At 27.2% G+C, this 17,907-nt stretch overlaps 4 protein-coding genes across 12 annotated transcripts; 1 reads left to right on the forward strand and 3 right to left on the reverse strand.

Annotated features, from left to right (window-relative positions):
- Window positions 1–138: 138 nt before the first annotated feature.
- LOC117154333 (tudor domain-containing protein 5-like) lies at window positions 139–17,689 on the reverse strand. Of its 6 annotated transcripts, none has more exons than XM_076617427.1 (13): window positions 17,433–17,689; window positions 17,240–17,355; window positions 10,203–10,323; window positions 8,798–10,044; window positions 8,506–8,708; window positions 8,280–8,418; window positions 7,933–8,154; window positions 7,729–7,830; window positions 2,255–3,257; window positions 1,226–2,026; window positions 959–1,154; window positions 710–884; window positions 139–623 (listed from the first exon to the last, which is right to left on the reverse strand). In XM_076617427.1, the coding sequence occupies exons 4-13, from the start codon at window positions 10,007–10,009 to the stop codon at window positions 570–572; spliced, it is 4,107 nt and encodes a 1,368-aa protein (XP_076473542.1). In that variant the 5' UTR covers window positions 10,010–10,044; window positions 10,203–10,323; window positions 17,240–17,355; window positions 17,433–17,689; the 3' UTR covers window positions 139–569. The 6 variants fall into 6 exon arrangements, with proteins under 6 accessions (XP_076473542.1, XP_076473547.1, XP_076473546.1 ...); XM_076617432.1 differs by having other exon boundaries at window positions 1,226–1,369; window positions 1,817–2,026; window positions 17,240–17,689; XM_076617431.1 differs by having other exon boundaries at window positions 1,226–1,654; window positions 1,817–2,026; window positions 17,240–17,689.
- Window positions 1,452–16,147, forward strand: Agpat1 (1-Acylglycerol-3-phosphate O-acyltransferase 1). 4 transcript variants are annotated; one of them, XR_013058085.1, is made up of 5 exons: window positions 11,985–12,169; window positions 13,016–13,331; window positions 13,439–13,604; window positions 13,684–15,526; window positions 15,633–16,147. XR_013058085.1 is itself a non-coding variant. In XM_033329257.2 (5 exons), the coding sequence occupies exons 1-4, from the start codon at window positions 11,985–11,987 to the stop codon at window positions 13,830–13,832; spliced, it is 816 nt and encodes a 271-aa protein (XP_033185148.1). In that variant the 3' UTR covers window positions 13,833–13,852; window positions 15,633–16,147. The 4 variants fall into 4 exon arrangements, 3 of the variants coding, with proteins under 3 accessions (XP_076473549.1, XP_076473550.1, XP_033185148.1); XM_033329257.2 differs by having other exon boundaries at window positions 13,684–13,852; XM_076617434.1 differs by lacking the exons at window positions 11,985–12,169; window positions 15,633–16,147 and adding an exon at window positions 1,452–1,590 and having other exon boundaries at window positions 13,684–15,106.
- Window positions 3,332–7,722, reverse strand: LOC143302504 (uncharacterized). The gene has a single exon (XM_076617433.1). It carries the CDS (start codon window positions 7,426–7,428, stop codon window positions 3,736–3,738), a length of 3,693 nt encoding a protein of 1,230 aa, XP_076473548.1. The 5' UTR covers window positions 7,429–7,722; the 3' UTR covers window positions 3,332–3,735.
- Window positions 15,912–17,284, reverse strand: LOC117153963 (calcyclin-binding protein). Its single transcript, XM_033328504.2, has 2 exons — window positions 17,145–17,284; window positions 15,912–16,836 (listed from the first exon to the last, which is right to left on the reverse strand). The coding sequence occupies exons 1-2, from the start codon at window positions 17,163–17,165 to the stop codon at window positions 16,171–16,173; spliced, it is 687 nt and encodes a 228-aa protein (XP_033184395.1). The 5' UTR covers window positions 17,166–17,284; the 3' UTR covers window positions 15,912–16,170.
- Window positions 17,690–17,907: the final 218 nt, after the last annotated feature.

Genomic DNA, 17,907 nt, shown 5'->3' on the forward strand with positions numbered 1-17,907 from the left:
TTTAAATGAACACCACTAGAGGGTGTTCAATGCACGTGACATCTAATGATATATGTAAAAGAATCACATACCGTGTACATGATTCTTTTATATACATGTATGTATATTTATTTACATATTTCAAAAGTTTATTTTCATATGTTTCATAACTATGTATATTTTTAAACTTAAACTATTTGACCTTTGTATTAAAGTAATATCGTAATTAAATCTGATGTTTATTAAGTGCTTAAAAAAGATAGAATATCTAAAGAAAAAGAAAATATGTATATATATATATTTAAATCCTATAATCAAAATAAAAAATCAAGTTAATAACTGAAAGTAAAATAAACAAGAAAAAGAAATTAATAGTAGAATATAACAAAATATCCTTCTTGAATTTATCAGTCCAACTTAATCTTCACGCATAATTACTAATAATACAAAATGAAAACTATTGTCTTTCTTTCGTTATATTACATTATTTATGCACGAATAACCAATATTGTAAAGATTATATTAATGTAATATGATATACCGCTATAGTTATATTGATAAAATATACATACTTAGTTAACATTACTTAACTATTGTCTATTTTCGATATAATATTTAAATTCTCCATAAGCATTGATAATTAACTAAAACAAAGTAAAACCTAGTGTTATATGCAATGTACGAATACAAAATATTACATGTTTTAATGCAGTATGATCATAATATTTACCCAAATCTTATGTTTAGTTGAACCATTTATAATTTGTTCATGTACAAAGATATTATTGATATCTTTATATGATATAATTTCCAATTTGTATAATACCTTTAAGAGTGATTTCAATGGTATTAAGCATAATTTATCACTACCATTTATTATATCATATGTTGCTTTCGACAATATACTAAAAAAGATATTCTCTCTTTGCATTTAATGAATAACAGATATTATCTTTAATAAAATATTTATGATAATTACCTGCCACTTTTTATAAATTCTATTGAATTCTTAGTTCTATCAATTTCTTTAAACTGGACATATATATTGAATGCATATAATAATTTTGCCATATCTATAGTGGTCTCTGATTCAGTAAGTACTTGAATGAATTCATCTACTAACAACCATCCTTCTTCTTGATAATAAAATATATGTATTATTTGTTTGGGTAGTTCTACAAAAATTATTGTGAGATTATTTTCATCAGTATGGAATTTCCATATTTATAACTATTATAAAACATACCAACTGCTCGAAAGAACATTCTACAATTTGCAGACAGACATTTTGGAACGTATATGACTTTTCCAACAGTAAACTCAGTTTTCTTTAAATATGAGTTCTTTGCTCCTACATTATATGCATCAACTTCAAAATCTGATGTATCATCTGGAATAAAATTTTGTATTCTATTTCCTTGTTGATCTTTATTACATATTACTTCTTCTTCGTTATTTTCAGAAACCCAACAAATTTTACTGTAATTATTTGATTCAGTAGTATCTTTCAGCGGTTTGCTCCATACGTCTACCGAACTTATTACTGATTTCTGAGCGTTGTGTGCTTCATTAAGTTCCATTATTGGAGATGAGTTGTATAATGTATGAGAAGTAAGTGAACAACGTGTTAAATGTTTTTCATCGATATTTGTATTATTTGCTAAGTGAAAATATTCTGAAATATTAACAGGTAATAAGCTAGAAGATCTAGAACTACTGAAATCATAATTTGGAGGAAATATAACATTTTCGTTAATACTTCTACAATTCAAATTTTCTTCTGATATAACAAAACCATTACTTTGTACACACGACAGTTGATTAAAATTGGAGATACCATTTGCCTGGACTGGCTCCTGTTTGTATATTTCCTTAACAAACTGTAAATCATCATCAATAAAAGATTTCTTGGATGACGAAAAACATTGATTCTCCATTTCTTTCTGGTGAGCACTACGTTCTGTAGATTGACCACTGATAATGCTTTTGGATGTTGTGTTAATATTATCATCCACATTCCAGTTATGATTAAAAGGTTTTACATTTTCTGTAAATAAATTATTTTTAACATTGTTTGTGTTTTCCAGAAAGTCAGAAACATAATATTGATGATTAAATAATCTATTCTTAAGATCGTCCAAATTTCGATTTGTATTGGAGTTATCATTCTCAAAAGTTATCAAATCATGTTCGCCATGATTTTTATTTAAAATATATAATAAATCATTAGAATGAGAACATTTTTCCTCTTCTGAATCAAGTATTTGTAATTTACCTGCTAAACTAAGTCTGAAAGGATTTGTTTCTTTGAAAGACGTTCCATTATGCATAGAATGTTCTATAGGTGTTGAAAGATCAGTACTTGTAAAACATTTGTTACTAAATTTTCCAAATCCTGGAGAAACACATGATGTTACTGACATCTGTTGATTTAGCAAAGATTGATTTATTGCATTAGTATTATTACTTCCAGATATTAAAGAATTATAATTCACTGTATTCAAATTTCTATCTTCATCCTGAATGTAATTATTTTGAGAAGAGTCAATATGAGTATGAATTCTATCATAAAAATTACTAGTTAATGGCTGCTTATTTATAGCAGCAGGTGCAACATATTCCACGGGGCAGTCAACATTTTCGTTTATAGCAGTTTTTTTTTCGGTATGAACATTTCCATTTGAAGAAATATTTTCATATGCACTTTCAGTGTTTACATGTAAGGGATTTACAAATATTGGCATTTGTTTATTAATATTCAAAAGTACGCTTTTTATCATATTTAGTGTACTTTTATCGTATGTTGAACTGTTATTCTTTAGAGAGCTTTTTATTACTTCATAAAGAAGTAAACGAAGTGTTGCGTTTATTTGCGTTAAGTGTTGTATTTGCATTTGCAAATTTTCATTCCATAATTCCATAAACTTTTGTGAGCTTCTGTCATTATTAACTTGACCATAAGGAGTTTCAACTTGTAAAAATGGATTAGTATTGCTTTTATTAAAAGTTGAATTGCTTTGAAAAATTTGATCTTGAATGTTTTTTTCCGCTAGCAATATCTCTTGTTCATCAAATAGTGTACATTCTGATGAAGGCTTAATGAACATATCATTTAAGACACTTTGTGGCGATACCAAGGGCACATCAGTAGCATTTTCAGATAATTTTTCGTTATTGCCATTATATATGTCAGTCTCCTTTTCATAACATTGTTCAGGCATAAATATTAAATTCTCTTCCACATAAAGCAACAGATTACTCATATCAACACTATTTTCCTAATTAAAAAAGAATAAAAGATATATCAAATAATATTATATCCTACGTATTTAACTAGTAATATGTGCATACTCTTTAAATTGATTAGTTTGGGAAAAATTATCACTTTATGAGATTGTTATGTATTATGTAAGAATATTATAAAACTATTGGTATATAGTAAAATGTAGACGGTTGATTTTTTGTCTAAAAGTTTTTATTACATAAGTAACAAATAAACACATGATACAAGACTTGTAATAACATAAAGGTCGTATTTTTCCCAAAAAACAGAAAAGCCAATTTGTTTTGATTAACATGTAAAAATACACTGTAATTAAGCAATTACAGTAAACAAATATATAGCAGTATTATATAATAAAAACAATATATTGATTATACATGATATCTAAGAGAAAAGAACAAAGTTAAAAATGAGCATGAATTGTAAAAATCAGAAATTTTTAATTCTTTTGGGCATGAAGTTAAGTACTTGTGTTATTTATATGAACGATCTTTTTGCAATAACTTCGCTTTATTTAACATTTCCATTAATGTTCTCGCTTTGCCTTGTGATTTATAATTTGGATTAGATATACATTCATTACGTCTCTCTGAATTGTTTTCAGAATGTATTACGGGTATATGACTTTCAACTTTGATACTTTTATTTGTCAAGTCTTCCATTTTATCCTCCTGATTACTGATTCTATCTGAATACATAACTTCATAAGTATCACCTTCTATATTTGTATAAGTTTTTATACAATTCCCATCCTCAATTGAATTTGAATCTTTTATTTCTGCTGTACTTAAACGTGACTCAAATTCATTGTCACTGAATTTATTTTGAGTACTCCCATCAATCACACTTTTCAGAAGATTAGAAAGGTCAGCATATGGTATATGTACATCCCATTGTTCTTCTTCTTCATCACATTCTATATCAACATCATTAAAAACCGGTATGTCAGACTTTTCAATTACTGTGTTAGATTTTATTAATTCTTCGACTGATACCACTTCTGTTTGTCTAGTTTCTTCGCTCAATAATGATTTTTCCATTGATCTTACTGATTCCTTTACTTCTACATTCAACGATGATTCTTCTGAACAATTAATATTTTTTATTAAATCTGATTTTTCTGTTGTTGTTGATTGCTGTGATGATGTTGGTACCAGGGCCAGATTTTCTAGGTTATCTGCAAATGTGGATATTTCTTCTTTCTCATATACTTCCGAATTGTTGATCGTAGGTTTAAAGAATTCCTGTGAGTTTGAATTTATTGCTTCTGTTTTAACAGAACATTCAACATCAATCTCTGACCGAGATTCATTTAATGTACTTTCATGAATGTTTGTATTGCTTTCATATTTTTTACATTCAATGTCAATTTCTGACCAAGATCCATTTGATGTACATTCATGAATGTTTGTATCATTTGCATACTTTTTACATTTATTATTTAACATTTCTACTAATGTTCTCGGTTTACCTTGTGATTTATAATTTAGATCAGACATATATTTATTATTTCTCTCTGAATTTTTTTCAGAATGTATTACGGGTATATGACTTTCAAATTTGATACTTTTATTTGTCAAGTCTTCCATTTTATCCTCCTGATTACTGATTCTATCTGAATATATAACTTCATGAGTATCACTTTCTGTATTTTCATAAGTTTCTATACAATTTCCATCCTCAATTGAATTTGAATCGTTTATTTCTGCTGTACTTAAATGTGAGTCAAATTCATTATCACAGAATTTAATTTGAGCGCTCTCATTAAACGTAGTTTTAGGAAGATTAGAAAGCTCAGCATGTGATATATATGCATCCAATTGTTGTTCTCCTTTGTTAGATTCTGTATTAACATCATTAAAAACTGGTATGTTGGACGTTTCAATTACTGTGTTAGATTGTATTAATTCTTCGACTGATACCACTCCTGTTTGTCTAGTTTCCTCACTCAATAATGATTTTTTCATTGATCCTTCTGACTTTTTTATTTCTATATTCATTGATTCTACTGATTCTTTTACTTCTACATTCAATGATGATTCTTCTGAACAATTAATATTTTCTATCAAATGTGATTTTTCTGTTGTTGTTGATTGCTGTGATGATGTTGATACCAGGGTCAGATCTTCTAGGTTATTTGCAGATTTGGATATTTCTTCTTTCTCATATACTTCCGAATTGTTGATCATAGGTTTAAAGAATTCCTGTGTGTTTGAATTTATTGCTTCTGTTTTAACAGAACATTCAACATCAATCTCTCGCCAAGATTCATTTGATGTACTTTCATGAATGTTCGTATTGCTTTCATACTTTTTACATTTATTATCATTATTATTATTATTACCATCAATATTACAATGAAATGATGTAGATTCTGTTAATGTGCTTAAATCGTCCGAATCTAAACTTGAATTGTCATTTGATATATCTTTTATTGATGATAATTTCTCCAATAATTTTTGCTTGGAAGTAATGGTTTTCGTACAAATGTAATCATTTTGTTCATAATTTTCTAAAGCAATTAAACTAGTATCGTTTTCAATACTAGTGTTGTTAGTTTTCTGTGATGAACTTATAGGTTGCGTATCTTTTACATTTCTAGATGCATCATATAATTTTTCGTCTGTCAACATCCCTAATATTTTTTGTGATATAGCAATTATTACATTATCTTTTATGCGCTTTTTACGTCTTTCAATATTTTCTAAAATTAATGGAGATACATTTGACATTTTAGCAATATTTCCAGTTGATGACCAGTGTATATCTTTATCATGCAAAGCAGAATAAGAGCTATTATATACTACATTCAAGAAACAATTCTCAGCTAATGGTACATTACTTTGTTTCCTAATAGATGTTTCACGAGATATTTCCGATTCACTTTTTTGTGTTATATAGTTCTTTTCTCGCAATGCATTTTTCAAAATAATAGACCAATTTATGTTCTTTGTTATACATACTTCATGTGCATCAGTAAAATTTTTCGCTTCACTAATATATACTTCGTCTTCTGATTCTTGAATATCAAAATGATTAGCATATTGTTTAGGAATATCGTTACACTCTTTTAAAATATTACATTCATTATCTAAAGTTTTACTATTTTTTCTGTCATTAGCAAAAAGATCAATAGACAAAGTATCAGATATAGTGTTATTATGTTCCATATTATTATGACATGATATGACAGACTTTTCGTACGATTTTTGTTCAATGGGTTGATTTAATACAGAACTTGAATCTAAACATTTTTTATTTGCTATAGTCTCACAAATTTGATTATTACTATTATCATTATTATTATCATTATTAATTTTGGTAGAATCGATAGATTTTAATTTAAGATGTAATAACATTTTGTATAAAGATTCTGTTTTTCTTGGATGTTTCTTTTCAGGATTTGTGACAGAACTATATTGTTCAGGAATATTGGTATGCTCTTTCAAAATATTACATTCATTATCTAAAGTTTTACTATTTTTTTTGTCATTAGCAGAAAGATTAATAGACGAAGTATCAGATGTAGTGTTATTATGTTCCATATTATTATGACATGATATGACAGACTTTTCGTACGATTTTTGTTCAATGGGTTGATTTAATACAGAACTTGAATCTAAACATTTTTTATTTGCTATAGTCTCACAAATTTGATTATTACTATTATCATTATTATCATTATTAATTCTGGTAGAATCAATAGATTTTAATTTAAGATTTAATAACATTTTGTATAAAGATTCCGTTTTTCTTGGATGTTTCTTTTCAGGATTTGTGACAGAACTATATTGTTCAGGAATATTGGTATGCTCTTTCAAAATATTACATTCATTATCTAAAGTTTTACTATTTTTTTTGTCATTAGCAGAAAGATTAATAGACGAAGTACCAGATGTAGTGTTATTATGTTCCATATTATTATGACATGATATGACAGACTTTTCGTACGATTTTTGTTCAATGGGTTGATTTAATACAGAACTTGAATCTAAACATTTTTTATTTGCTATGGTCTCACAAATTTGATTATTACTACTAACACTATTATCATTATTAATTTTGGTAGAATCAATAGATTTTAATTTAAGATGTAATAACATTTTGTATAAGGATCCTGTTTTTCTTGGATGTTTCTTTTCGGGATTTGTGACAGAACCATGCATTTTTTCAATTAAAAAATCATTTTTAGAGGAATTAGTCGATTCAAAATATTCTGATCTTTTGCTCTTTCCTCGATGTGAAATCAATTTATTATAGGAATCTTCTTTATTACTATTTACTTCATTAAAATTACTACTGTGTGATAAGCCTATGTCAGAATCTGGATTATGTACTATTTTATTTCCAGAATTTTTGGACAATTTTTCCTTTACTTTATGAATGTCGTTAAATTTTTGTCGTTTAGAACGCTCTTGACACTCTAAGTAATAACAAACTGGAAAATTCCGTTTTTTAATACAAACCATTTTTCCATATTCTGCTAGCTTTTGCTCCACTAACCAATCACTAATGTGCACATCTTCATCTTCTAATGTGTCAGTCAAATTTACCATCATTGAATTATCCTGTAATAAGAAGTCCCATGATATTCATAATTATTTTAAAACAAATTTAATTAAAATATAGATCACAAAAAATAGATACTTGAATTTTTTAAATATTTTTACCTCCTTATTAATTGTTGCAATTGTTGCAACTAAAGGTATATCAGATGTTCTTAGTGCAAAATGATGAGTAGCACTACGGGACCATTTAGATCCTGTACATGGCCTAGTATTAATTAAACCACATGGTATTGCCTGTGCTGGCAGGATGGAAAACCTTTTATGTAAGTAATATACTGCATCGGGAGAATATGTTTTCAGTGTTCCATAGTCATAAAACATTACCTGTAATAAATTAGTATAAATAATAGTTATTACATTAAATACAAATAATATGTCAATATATCATAGGAATAATAGAGAAACAACAGTAGGTATATGTTTAAACTGAACATACTACTTATACTTACAGTCACTTGAAAATCTGGTTTCACAGCCTTAATTATACCCCTATGCCATATTCCATTGTATACACATGCACAATTCAAACCTTTTTCTAGTACAAGTAGTGGAATTGCATATTGTTCATATTGCACTGTATAAAACTTACTGTAGAACACGATTATTAATATAAATATTATGAATTATAATTGTCTAACTATAGTTATAATAATTGTTTAGTGTAATTATACATACTGTAAATCATCCATGAACATTTTAAATGTCTTTTGTTTTTTACGAAGTTGTATCCAAAAGAATGAAGGTGTGAAGACTTCTACAACAATAACTTCTATAAAAGGTTCTTCATTCTGTTCTAAATCTGCAACGTTTATGCAACCTACATAGTCTCCAATACTCATTACATTATCTGGTATTAACTTCTTACATGTATCGAGCGACTAAGAATAAAATGTTACGAAATTAATGTTATTTAATTTTTGTAAATAGTTAATAAAATTCTTAAATCATTGAAACAAAGAATCTTTACCACTGATGCTGGAACTGCTTCTTCATTACTTGATTCATAAATATCATACAACTGTGCAACATTATTAGCTTCATGTTTCTTTGTTAGTTTATTTGAAGGTATTTCCCTCTTTGCATAATAAAGCATGAAATCTCCTGTGTCACCAGGTTGAATGCAATGAAAGATTTCAGGTAACTGTGATGCAAATTCTCTAACGCTATTAAAACCAAGTTCTGCATAATTCAAAGAAACTTTATATTCTTCTAAATATTTTTCTGGTAGATCAGCACACCAAATCCCGTCAGAGTGGTTTTGAATAAGCTTTTCCAAACGAAATTTAATTCTTTCATTTATAAGTATTTCAATATCTTTCTTATCTAAAACGTTTTCTTTAGCTTTCATTATATCATCATCAAATTTCGTTTTAATATCATTACTATGTTGCGTTTCTTGGTATTTAGTTTCCTTTATGAAACTAGATGTAGATGTGGTCTTTGTATCTGACTTTGTGTAATCAGGTTTAGATGTACGATTGAGATGTGTAACCTCAGGGACATCTTCACAATCTAACATATCATCTGAATCTTCATTTCCAGCAGCAGTGATAATTGGCAATTTGGATTTAGAGTGGGACATATCATTGCGGCCTTTTAAATTATTAAAATTCTTAACTTTAGATCGGTTTGGATAAACCTTATTATTTGTTTGAAAAATTCTATGTGATAATTCTTGTAACTGTTCTTCCATTTCTTTCATAGTAATTTTCACAAAAGGCATGCGTGAATGAATTTCTTGAAGTATATAATCCTTATTTAAGCCATTAGGTTTATCTTTAACTAAACTGACTACCTTGCTTAATATCTCAGCTGGTATACGAATTTTATTAGGAGCAGTTGTAGGAAAATAGTGATTTGGTTTATGTGTTTTTCTTCCAACTGAAGGTTTCTGAGTTTTTTGGCCGGCTATTAATTTACTAACGTGTTTGGATTTCTCTGATGCAATACCACGTATAATAATTGTGCTATCTCTATGTTCTATTTGTACTGTTTTTGACATACTATGTAGAAAACTTAATAAAGAGTTGTATCCTAAATCTTTCCATGGTATATGTTCACCCTCTAACTCATAATAATCATTATTTAGCTGCTTTAAAGTACATCCTCCTTTACGTGTAATTAATAATGCTAATATTGTAGTTTGAGTGTTTTCACGCTTTTGTAAATCCACTTGCATTTTTTTATCAAATATTAATCTATAAATATTATTCTCTACAAATAAATTAAATAATTAATTGGAATATATAATAATTTTAATTTTTTAATGCAAACCGAAGAATTGTAAGCAAACTGGACAGTAAATGATTTCTTTCAGTTATAATACCTGCTTAATATAATAATTGTTTTAGACTTAAATATTTATAACGTACCAAGTTCCTTTACTGTGATCTCGAAGTATAAATTTGAGTTATACCGTAAAAAATTTTAAATTCACTCGACCTATCGGTAATTGGTATAATCTTAAACGTGAGCAACGAACAAATAACCTATCTGTAACACATGTATATAATTAGGAGGTGTAGTAGAAAAATTTAAAACTTTATGCTTTCTTTATTTGCCGCGCGAACTATCGACCTATCTGCTACTCCTAGAGATACGGTATCATAATCGAAATTTTAAATTAATTATTAGCTTAAATAATAATAATTTTAATTCCAAATTTACAACCTAATATATATCTTTAATTTTTAAATTAATAGAAATATGTCATGAAATTATATATTATAAGTATTCTGATATCATATATGTATATATGATCTATATTATTTGGAAACTGGCTTGCAAGATCAAATCCGAGTTATATTATTAAATATCATAAATATAATATCATTCAAATAAGATAATTTTAAATTACCAAAATAATACGATACAACAAGGTATACATAAATAATATGTAAATTATTTTACACAAATTTACATGAAAAGCACATACTGCTTTTTTATTGCTATTCAAAGTTTACGTCGGTACGTAAATATTTACATAAGTCATGTAAGGATAACCATAATGATAATATAGTTATGAAACGTTCCATTAACAATATAGAAAGTAATTTCATTAGGGATCAATTAATACTTGACAAAGCTTATAATCGAAAACCGCAAACAACAACCTCGCGCATAAAGTCCCGAACCATAACATAATTCACTAAATTTTCTTATAAAAGATATTCATAAAATGTTGAATCAGACAAATAATATGTAATACACGTTTACACATGTATATATAGATTTAATAAATTAATTCGTAAATTGATATTTGAAACCTAGATAAATTATTTATGAATTATGAAAAAGGATATTGAATAGAATAATGAAAAAGAAACAATCATATAAGAAAATATGAAAGTTAGATTGAAGGTTATGAAATGCAAAAAAGCTCTTCAAAGCATATAAATTGTAATAAGCGAAAAAATCTGAAATCATATTTATAAATCCAGCATGATGATTGGTTGTTACCGAAAGTGTACGTATCGAAAGAACTCTCTTCTATTTATAAATAAAACACCTACATCACTCAAATATTTCAACTATAGGAATTATAAGTTTATTGTATAATCATCGAATGACGTGAAAATAAAAAACAACATAATTTTTTGCTCGAGTTTGAGTATTGAATGTAAATTCATTATATCAATCTTAATGAGTCATATAAGTAGCTATTATTCGTCTACATGTAGCTTTTTATTGCTTGTTTTTTAGAATTTCAACAAATACATAATTATTTAACATCTGAGAAATAAACTCTGATATAAGGTTTAAATATTGAGAACAAAGTTTGCACTCTGTACATAGTTGCGAGCTGCAAGGCACTTGTGTTTTATCTCACCAAAAAATCGACAATCGTTAGCCCGTGGTTCGCCCTGAATCAATTTCGGCAGTAGGTAGCAAACCTCGTGCTCGTGGCCAGTCGTAGGTGTGCCTTGTATTTTCGCAATCTGTAGATAATACAAAGCTAAAAGAGTAGCTTTGTTAAAAAATAAGCTATGTGTTTGTGATTAATGCATAAAAGGCGTGGCTTCCTCATAATATCCTACAGTAGTTGAAAATCTTTAGAACTACGTAAGATAGTGCAGAAAAGTGTAATACTAATTTCGCTGGTGTAGTATAAAGAAAATATTAGGTATAGTATTCGCCCTTTCTCGCCATAAAAGATGGCACCTTCGTGTTTCGAGGTGATCCTAGTCGGTCTCTTTCTTCTGATACCTGTATTATATGAAGTGAGCAGAACCTTTCGTTATTACCTCAAGTTTTTTCTCTATTATGGAATTGCAATGCTGAATTCATTAATCCTCCTCCCGATTGTGGTCTTTCGACCGAAGAACGTGAAAAACTATTTGTTAGTAATTACACCAATTTTGAAAATATGAATGTTATCTATCTTGTTATATTTCTATGTTCCGTTCTCTTGTTTTTCTATTTAATTATGTTCTATTGCTTATATTTTCGTTCTGATTAATTTTGTTCAAACTAATAGGACAAATTTATTGAACGATGGTGATATAGCATATGGATAACAATCCCGATACAGCGATGACGTTTTTTTAAATAACTTGGAATTCTCACCCCAGAAATGCCACATAAATGCGTAAATTTAGATTGGAAAATAATGTGAATTGTAAAATTAATTTTTTTAAGTAATATATAATAATATCGTTTGTAAACATAAAATAAAATTTTTATTTTTATTGTTAAATTTGCAAAAATATGTGTAAAGTTTATTTATTGAAATGTATTCTTTAATAAAATAACATGTAAACATTTTAATTAACATTGTATTGAAGTTTTAGTTTTATTATAATCACTCATTTATTCTGTACATAATTTTTATTATATTTGTATTTGATTCTTTAACATATATTTATATAATATTATATAGTAATGAACAATCTAATAAAAAAAGATAATTAGAATGATTTATAAAAATGAGAGTTATATATATATATATATACACACACACACGTATGTATATATATGTGTGTATGTATGTGTATATATATATACATATATATATGTTTATATGTATATATGTACATATACAAATATATATGCTACATTTTTTACAAATTAAAAACTAATCCACCATTTGTCAATAATTTTGTTACTAACATAATAGACCTTGCATTAATTATACAAATTATTAATATTTTATTAATTCAAAAAAATATATGAAATATAATTTTAGATTAGGATCGGCTGTGTTTTCTATTTGTGCTCACCTTATCGGACTACGTTGGGAATTAAGGGGGACTGAACATTTAGAGAAGGAAAGGGCATGTATAATAGTATCAAATCATCAAAGTTCTTTAGATGTACTGGGAATGTACCAAGTATGGCCAATAATGCAAAAGTGCACAGTTATAGCAAAAAAACAGATTTTTTATGCATGGCCATTTGGTTTAGTTGCTTGGCTTTGTGGATTGATATTTATAGATAAAATGCAGTCAGATAAAGCCCGTTCAATTTTAAATAGTGCTGCAGTCTATCTCAAGGAAGACAAGGTAATTTGATTTATATAATATATATAATATATTATATTATATAGAAATTTCTGCAAAAGGTAATATTCAGTTTCCTAGATACTTATTTTTCCATGCTTTTTATGTAGATTAAGTTATGGATATTTCCTGAGGGCACTAGGCGCAACACTGGACAAATTCATTCATTTAAAAAAGGTGCCTTTCATGTTGCAATCAATGCTCAGTTACCTATATTACCTGTTGTATTTTCGTCTTATTATTTTCTATCTTCTAAAGAAAAGAGATTCGATGCCGGTAAGACTTTTTTATGTATAAATATTTATATTTATTTCAATACAAAACATTATGCAATAATCTAATTGATGATATGAAGGTCGAGTTATTATAACAACATTACCACCAATATCTACAGAAGGATTAACTTCAGCTGATGTTGAAGATTTAATAGAAAAGACACGAAATGCAATGATGGAAGTTTTTCATGCCACTAGTCATGAAGTGCAATCAAATATTTCTTCCTAGAGTACAGTAATTATTTCATGGTAAATTAATAGTTTTCTTATTATTCACATCTTGATTACAATTTAGTCTTAACTTGTAAACCAAAGACTTGTTTTTAATATTTTTATCAAGGATTTCATCAAGAATTTATTGCACGTAGCGAATGTGTGCTACAGTTAGATAGGGGCAGATAATATTAATTATTAATTTCAATTCATATTTTACTTCCCTGTTTTAAATTTCTTTACAAACCCAAGATTTTAATTCTAATCGTATATATATATATATATATATATATATATATATATATATATATATTTGATAAATACATATATATATATATTTCATTTATACATTTATATTTACAATAATTTTATATTATTAACTTTTTTATTTTTAATGAATCACCTAACCATTTATATAATGGTCTTTGATATAATAAATACATGTAAATCGTAATGCATTCTTAAACAAGATTTTATACATGTATAAAACAGATGTTAATTTCTTTTGCTTGAAAAAAATAATAGAACAGTTTCTATAAAGATGGAGATGTTTGGGTGGAAAATATAATTTTAATTTTGTAAATGATCCGGATAGTTCAACTAGATAGAGAAGTTATTTACAAAATGAAAAAAGAACTAAATTAAAATTTTACGTGCGTTTTATAAAATTACATGAAATATATTTTATTCATAAAATTTTATAGAAATTTTTAAGTATCTATTTCATATTTTCATCCATTCATGTGCAATGCTGCAAGCGATTCAATGTGTGTGTATGTGTGTATGAATAAGTAAAATTATTTATTTATACTTCTATACCCTTTTTAAATAAAATTTTGTAAAACACTGTTTTGTTCATTATAAAAACAGATGATAATCATGAAAGCACGCAATACCACAAATATGACACTGGAAAAGCGTTTCCTGTTAGTATGGTAAAAATATTCATGCTATGTGATATTATTTTTATTTGTAATTAAATATACTAATGAATGTTAGTTAACACTGATAAAGAAATTCAAACTATTAACGTTAGTTGTATAACTTTCTCTTAAAATTACTATGTATTCCTATAATTTATAAGTAATTAAATCCAATGTTCCAATATTACATAACATGAATTTTTTAACATTAGTTATATTGAATTCTTGTAATTTTAGATTGGAAATATTACATAATAATCTTGTTTATAAGCTTGTGACCTTTTATTGTTAGAAATATAAATGTATAAAAGATAACAAGAATATTATTTCAAAATATAAATAAATAAAGGGCGCATGTGGTATTTTATTTGTTGACAGTATTATAATTTACATGTTAAAAAAGCACTAATATTTATGAATTTTATTTTAGAAAAGAATTGTACACATATGTGCTATGTACAAATCAACATGTTACATATAACTTATGTATTTCATATAATATATGTGTTTTCTTTCACTTAATGTATATACTTTTTTTTTTACGTGGGAATTCCTCATGGACACCCCGCTGCTGTTCTGGGAGAAGCGGCGGGGTGGTGTCGGACTCTTACCGACTAAAACCCCACGGTGGCCTATCTAACGTTTAACAGGAGTGCCCCCGGACCCCTTTCGAATTGCTGCCGGAGCACTCTTGTGTCCCCTTCCAAGCTGAGGGAGCCACCCCTCAGGTCTAATCTGAGCGCTAAGAGGGACCACACCTTTTAACGCCACCTCCTGGACACTTAATGTATATACTAATCACTCATCCTTATGAATCTTTATTCCTACAGTATTATTGAATATTATTTGAAAAATACAACATTAACATAGTTGGATTCTAAAATTCTTTTCAGGTGTACAGTTATGTTTGCGAAAAACATCAATTACAACATTTATAAAAAATGGAAACTTCTAAATACATCACTACATAAATTTATCATAATTACTGTAAAAGGAATTAGTGAAACCATTTACATTTTTTTTTATAATCCTTTTTTATTGAATTAATAATATATATAATTAATAATATACAGAAGTAAATTGGCTTACGGTGTGTAAATAAGGAATAGAAATATTTCGGAAATGTATGGTATATACTATTACCATTGTTGTAAGAAAACAAAATACATTAATTCTTAATAATCCATATAATCGAACTTTTTATTTGATTCGAAATACATTAATTTGAAAATTTATGAAATATTTATGCATTTATACAATAGGCTTGTTATGCAACGAAACCAATGAATATCTGAAGTCACAATACATAACAATGAAAAAACAGACAATTGTTACAGCACTTTTACATTTTAATGTTTTACATAATACAATTTAATTTTGTACATTAATAACCTAAAAAAATAATAAACCTAAGTATTTATAGACATGAAATTAAGAATAGTCTGACAATCCTGCTGCTTTCTTCTCTTGAGTTTCTGTCCAAGCTTTGGCTATTGTCTTTTTTATTTCGTCATCTCCTTCTTGATACATCTTCTTCATTAAATTCATCAAACTAGTGCTGGGGTCACCATCTTCACTTATATCTGGAGCTGAAGATGTCTTTGATTCCTTGATTCTTTTTTCTACACTTGTTACATGTGACCAATGTTTCGCAACCTTTTTGATAAGGGATACTATCACCATATCAGCCTTGGTTCTAACACTACTCTTGTCTGTATCAATATCTTCGCATAAATTATTAATTGTTAAACTATAATTTTTATTGTTCAATCCAAGAATATGGAGATCAAAAGATTTCTCAGTAAAGTTACAAGTCACAGCTTCTTTAGCCAACTGATGCACATCTTTCAATGTGACGTATAATTTTACTGTCGTATTTGTTTGATCCCAACCATAGTTATTAAGTTTAACTTCATAACACTTTTGAGAAGAGTTAGACACTGCAACAGCAGGCTTTGTCTGAGATATTTGATTTTCTTCTATCAATCTTGCTAACTCTGTTTGCAACTTCCTAATTTCAAGACTGAGAACATCTTTGCTTTTTTGACGATTAGCTTTTTGAAGTAAATTGTTAAATTCTTCAATGTCCAATTTTAACTGTAAAACAAAATACAGTTGTTCCATGTATTGATTATGTTCAATAAAATTTCCTTTGAACAATTCTATTTAGGACAATCACTATTAATTTCGTAAAAAATTCACATGATTAACTTCTACTATAATTTCGATGTACATACATACATACATACATACATGCGGATAGCACGCTCTAATATTTTACTATACCGGAATTGTATTTCTCTATAGTCACATATACGATAATTGTTTTGTTGTACAAAAAGCATTATATTTTTCTTATCATTGATGATATAAAAAGTAATTTGAAAAATTAAAAAATTGCTTACCTCGTCAGCCTTTGTCGACATTTCTTCCTTCAAAATTAGCGACAAATAGAATTTCTAAACTTTTAATGGTAAGAAAAAAGAAAGTTAACACTCACTCGATTATCCTATTGATAATGACGTTAAAATCGTATAATTCAATGTTTCTTGACTATAACACCTCGTTCGTTACAAATTTGTCTCGACTGTTGAGAATCGACGAATCGACTGCAAACTACACACTGTACACTCAGTAGAAATTTCTGGAGAGTTCAAAACTTTTCTATAATATGTAGGAAAATTTCTTTTTACCTTGAATAATATTACAGATATTTTCTAAAGAAAAACACATGTTTTTAAGCAAGATAGTTAAACTTTTTTAGAACCTTTTAGTAAAACTGAAAATTTTTTTACTAATAAAATATTGATTCAATGTTAAGTAAAATTTATAATTAGTATAATATATAATATATCTAATATTCAGAATTTTTGAAGAAGTATAGGATATTTGTTTCTATTTGTTTTTTAACATATAAGCACAAATTAAATCAATTTAGTTTATCAATAGATGAATGATGATCGATTAATATTCTTCTTCTAACCTTTAACCTAAAATCTGTATTTGAAATATTATAATTCTTGCATTACGAAGGGGATATTTTTAAATTTCACGAAGAAATCATATGAAAATATTTTGATAGAATTTTGTAATAATAGAATAAGAAATTATAAGTTTATGCTATTTCTTATACGGTTTACTAAATGCATCTTTAATACTGCGTTGTGA

This window comes from Bombus vancouverensis, chromosome 3 (genome assembly GCF_051014615.1).
Source record: "Bombus vancouverensis nearcticus chromosome 3, iyBomVanc1_principal, whole genome shotgun sequence".
Lineage (NCBI taxonomy): Eukaryota > Metazoa > Arthropoda > Insecta > Hymenoptera > Apidae > Bombus > Bombus vancouverensis.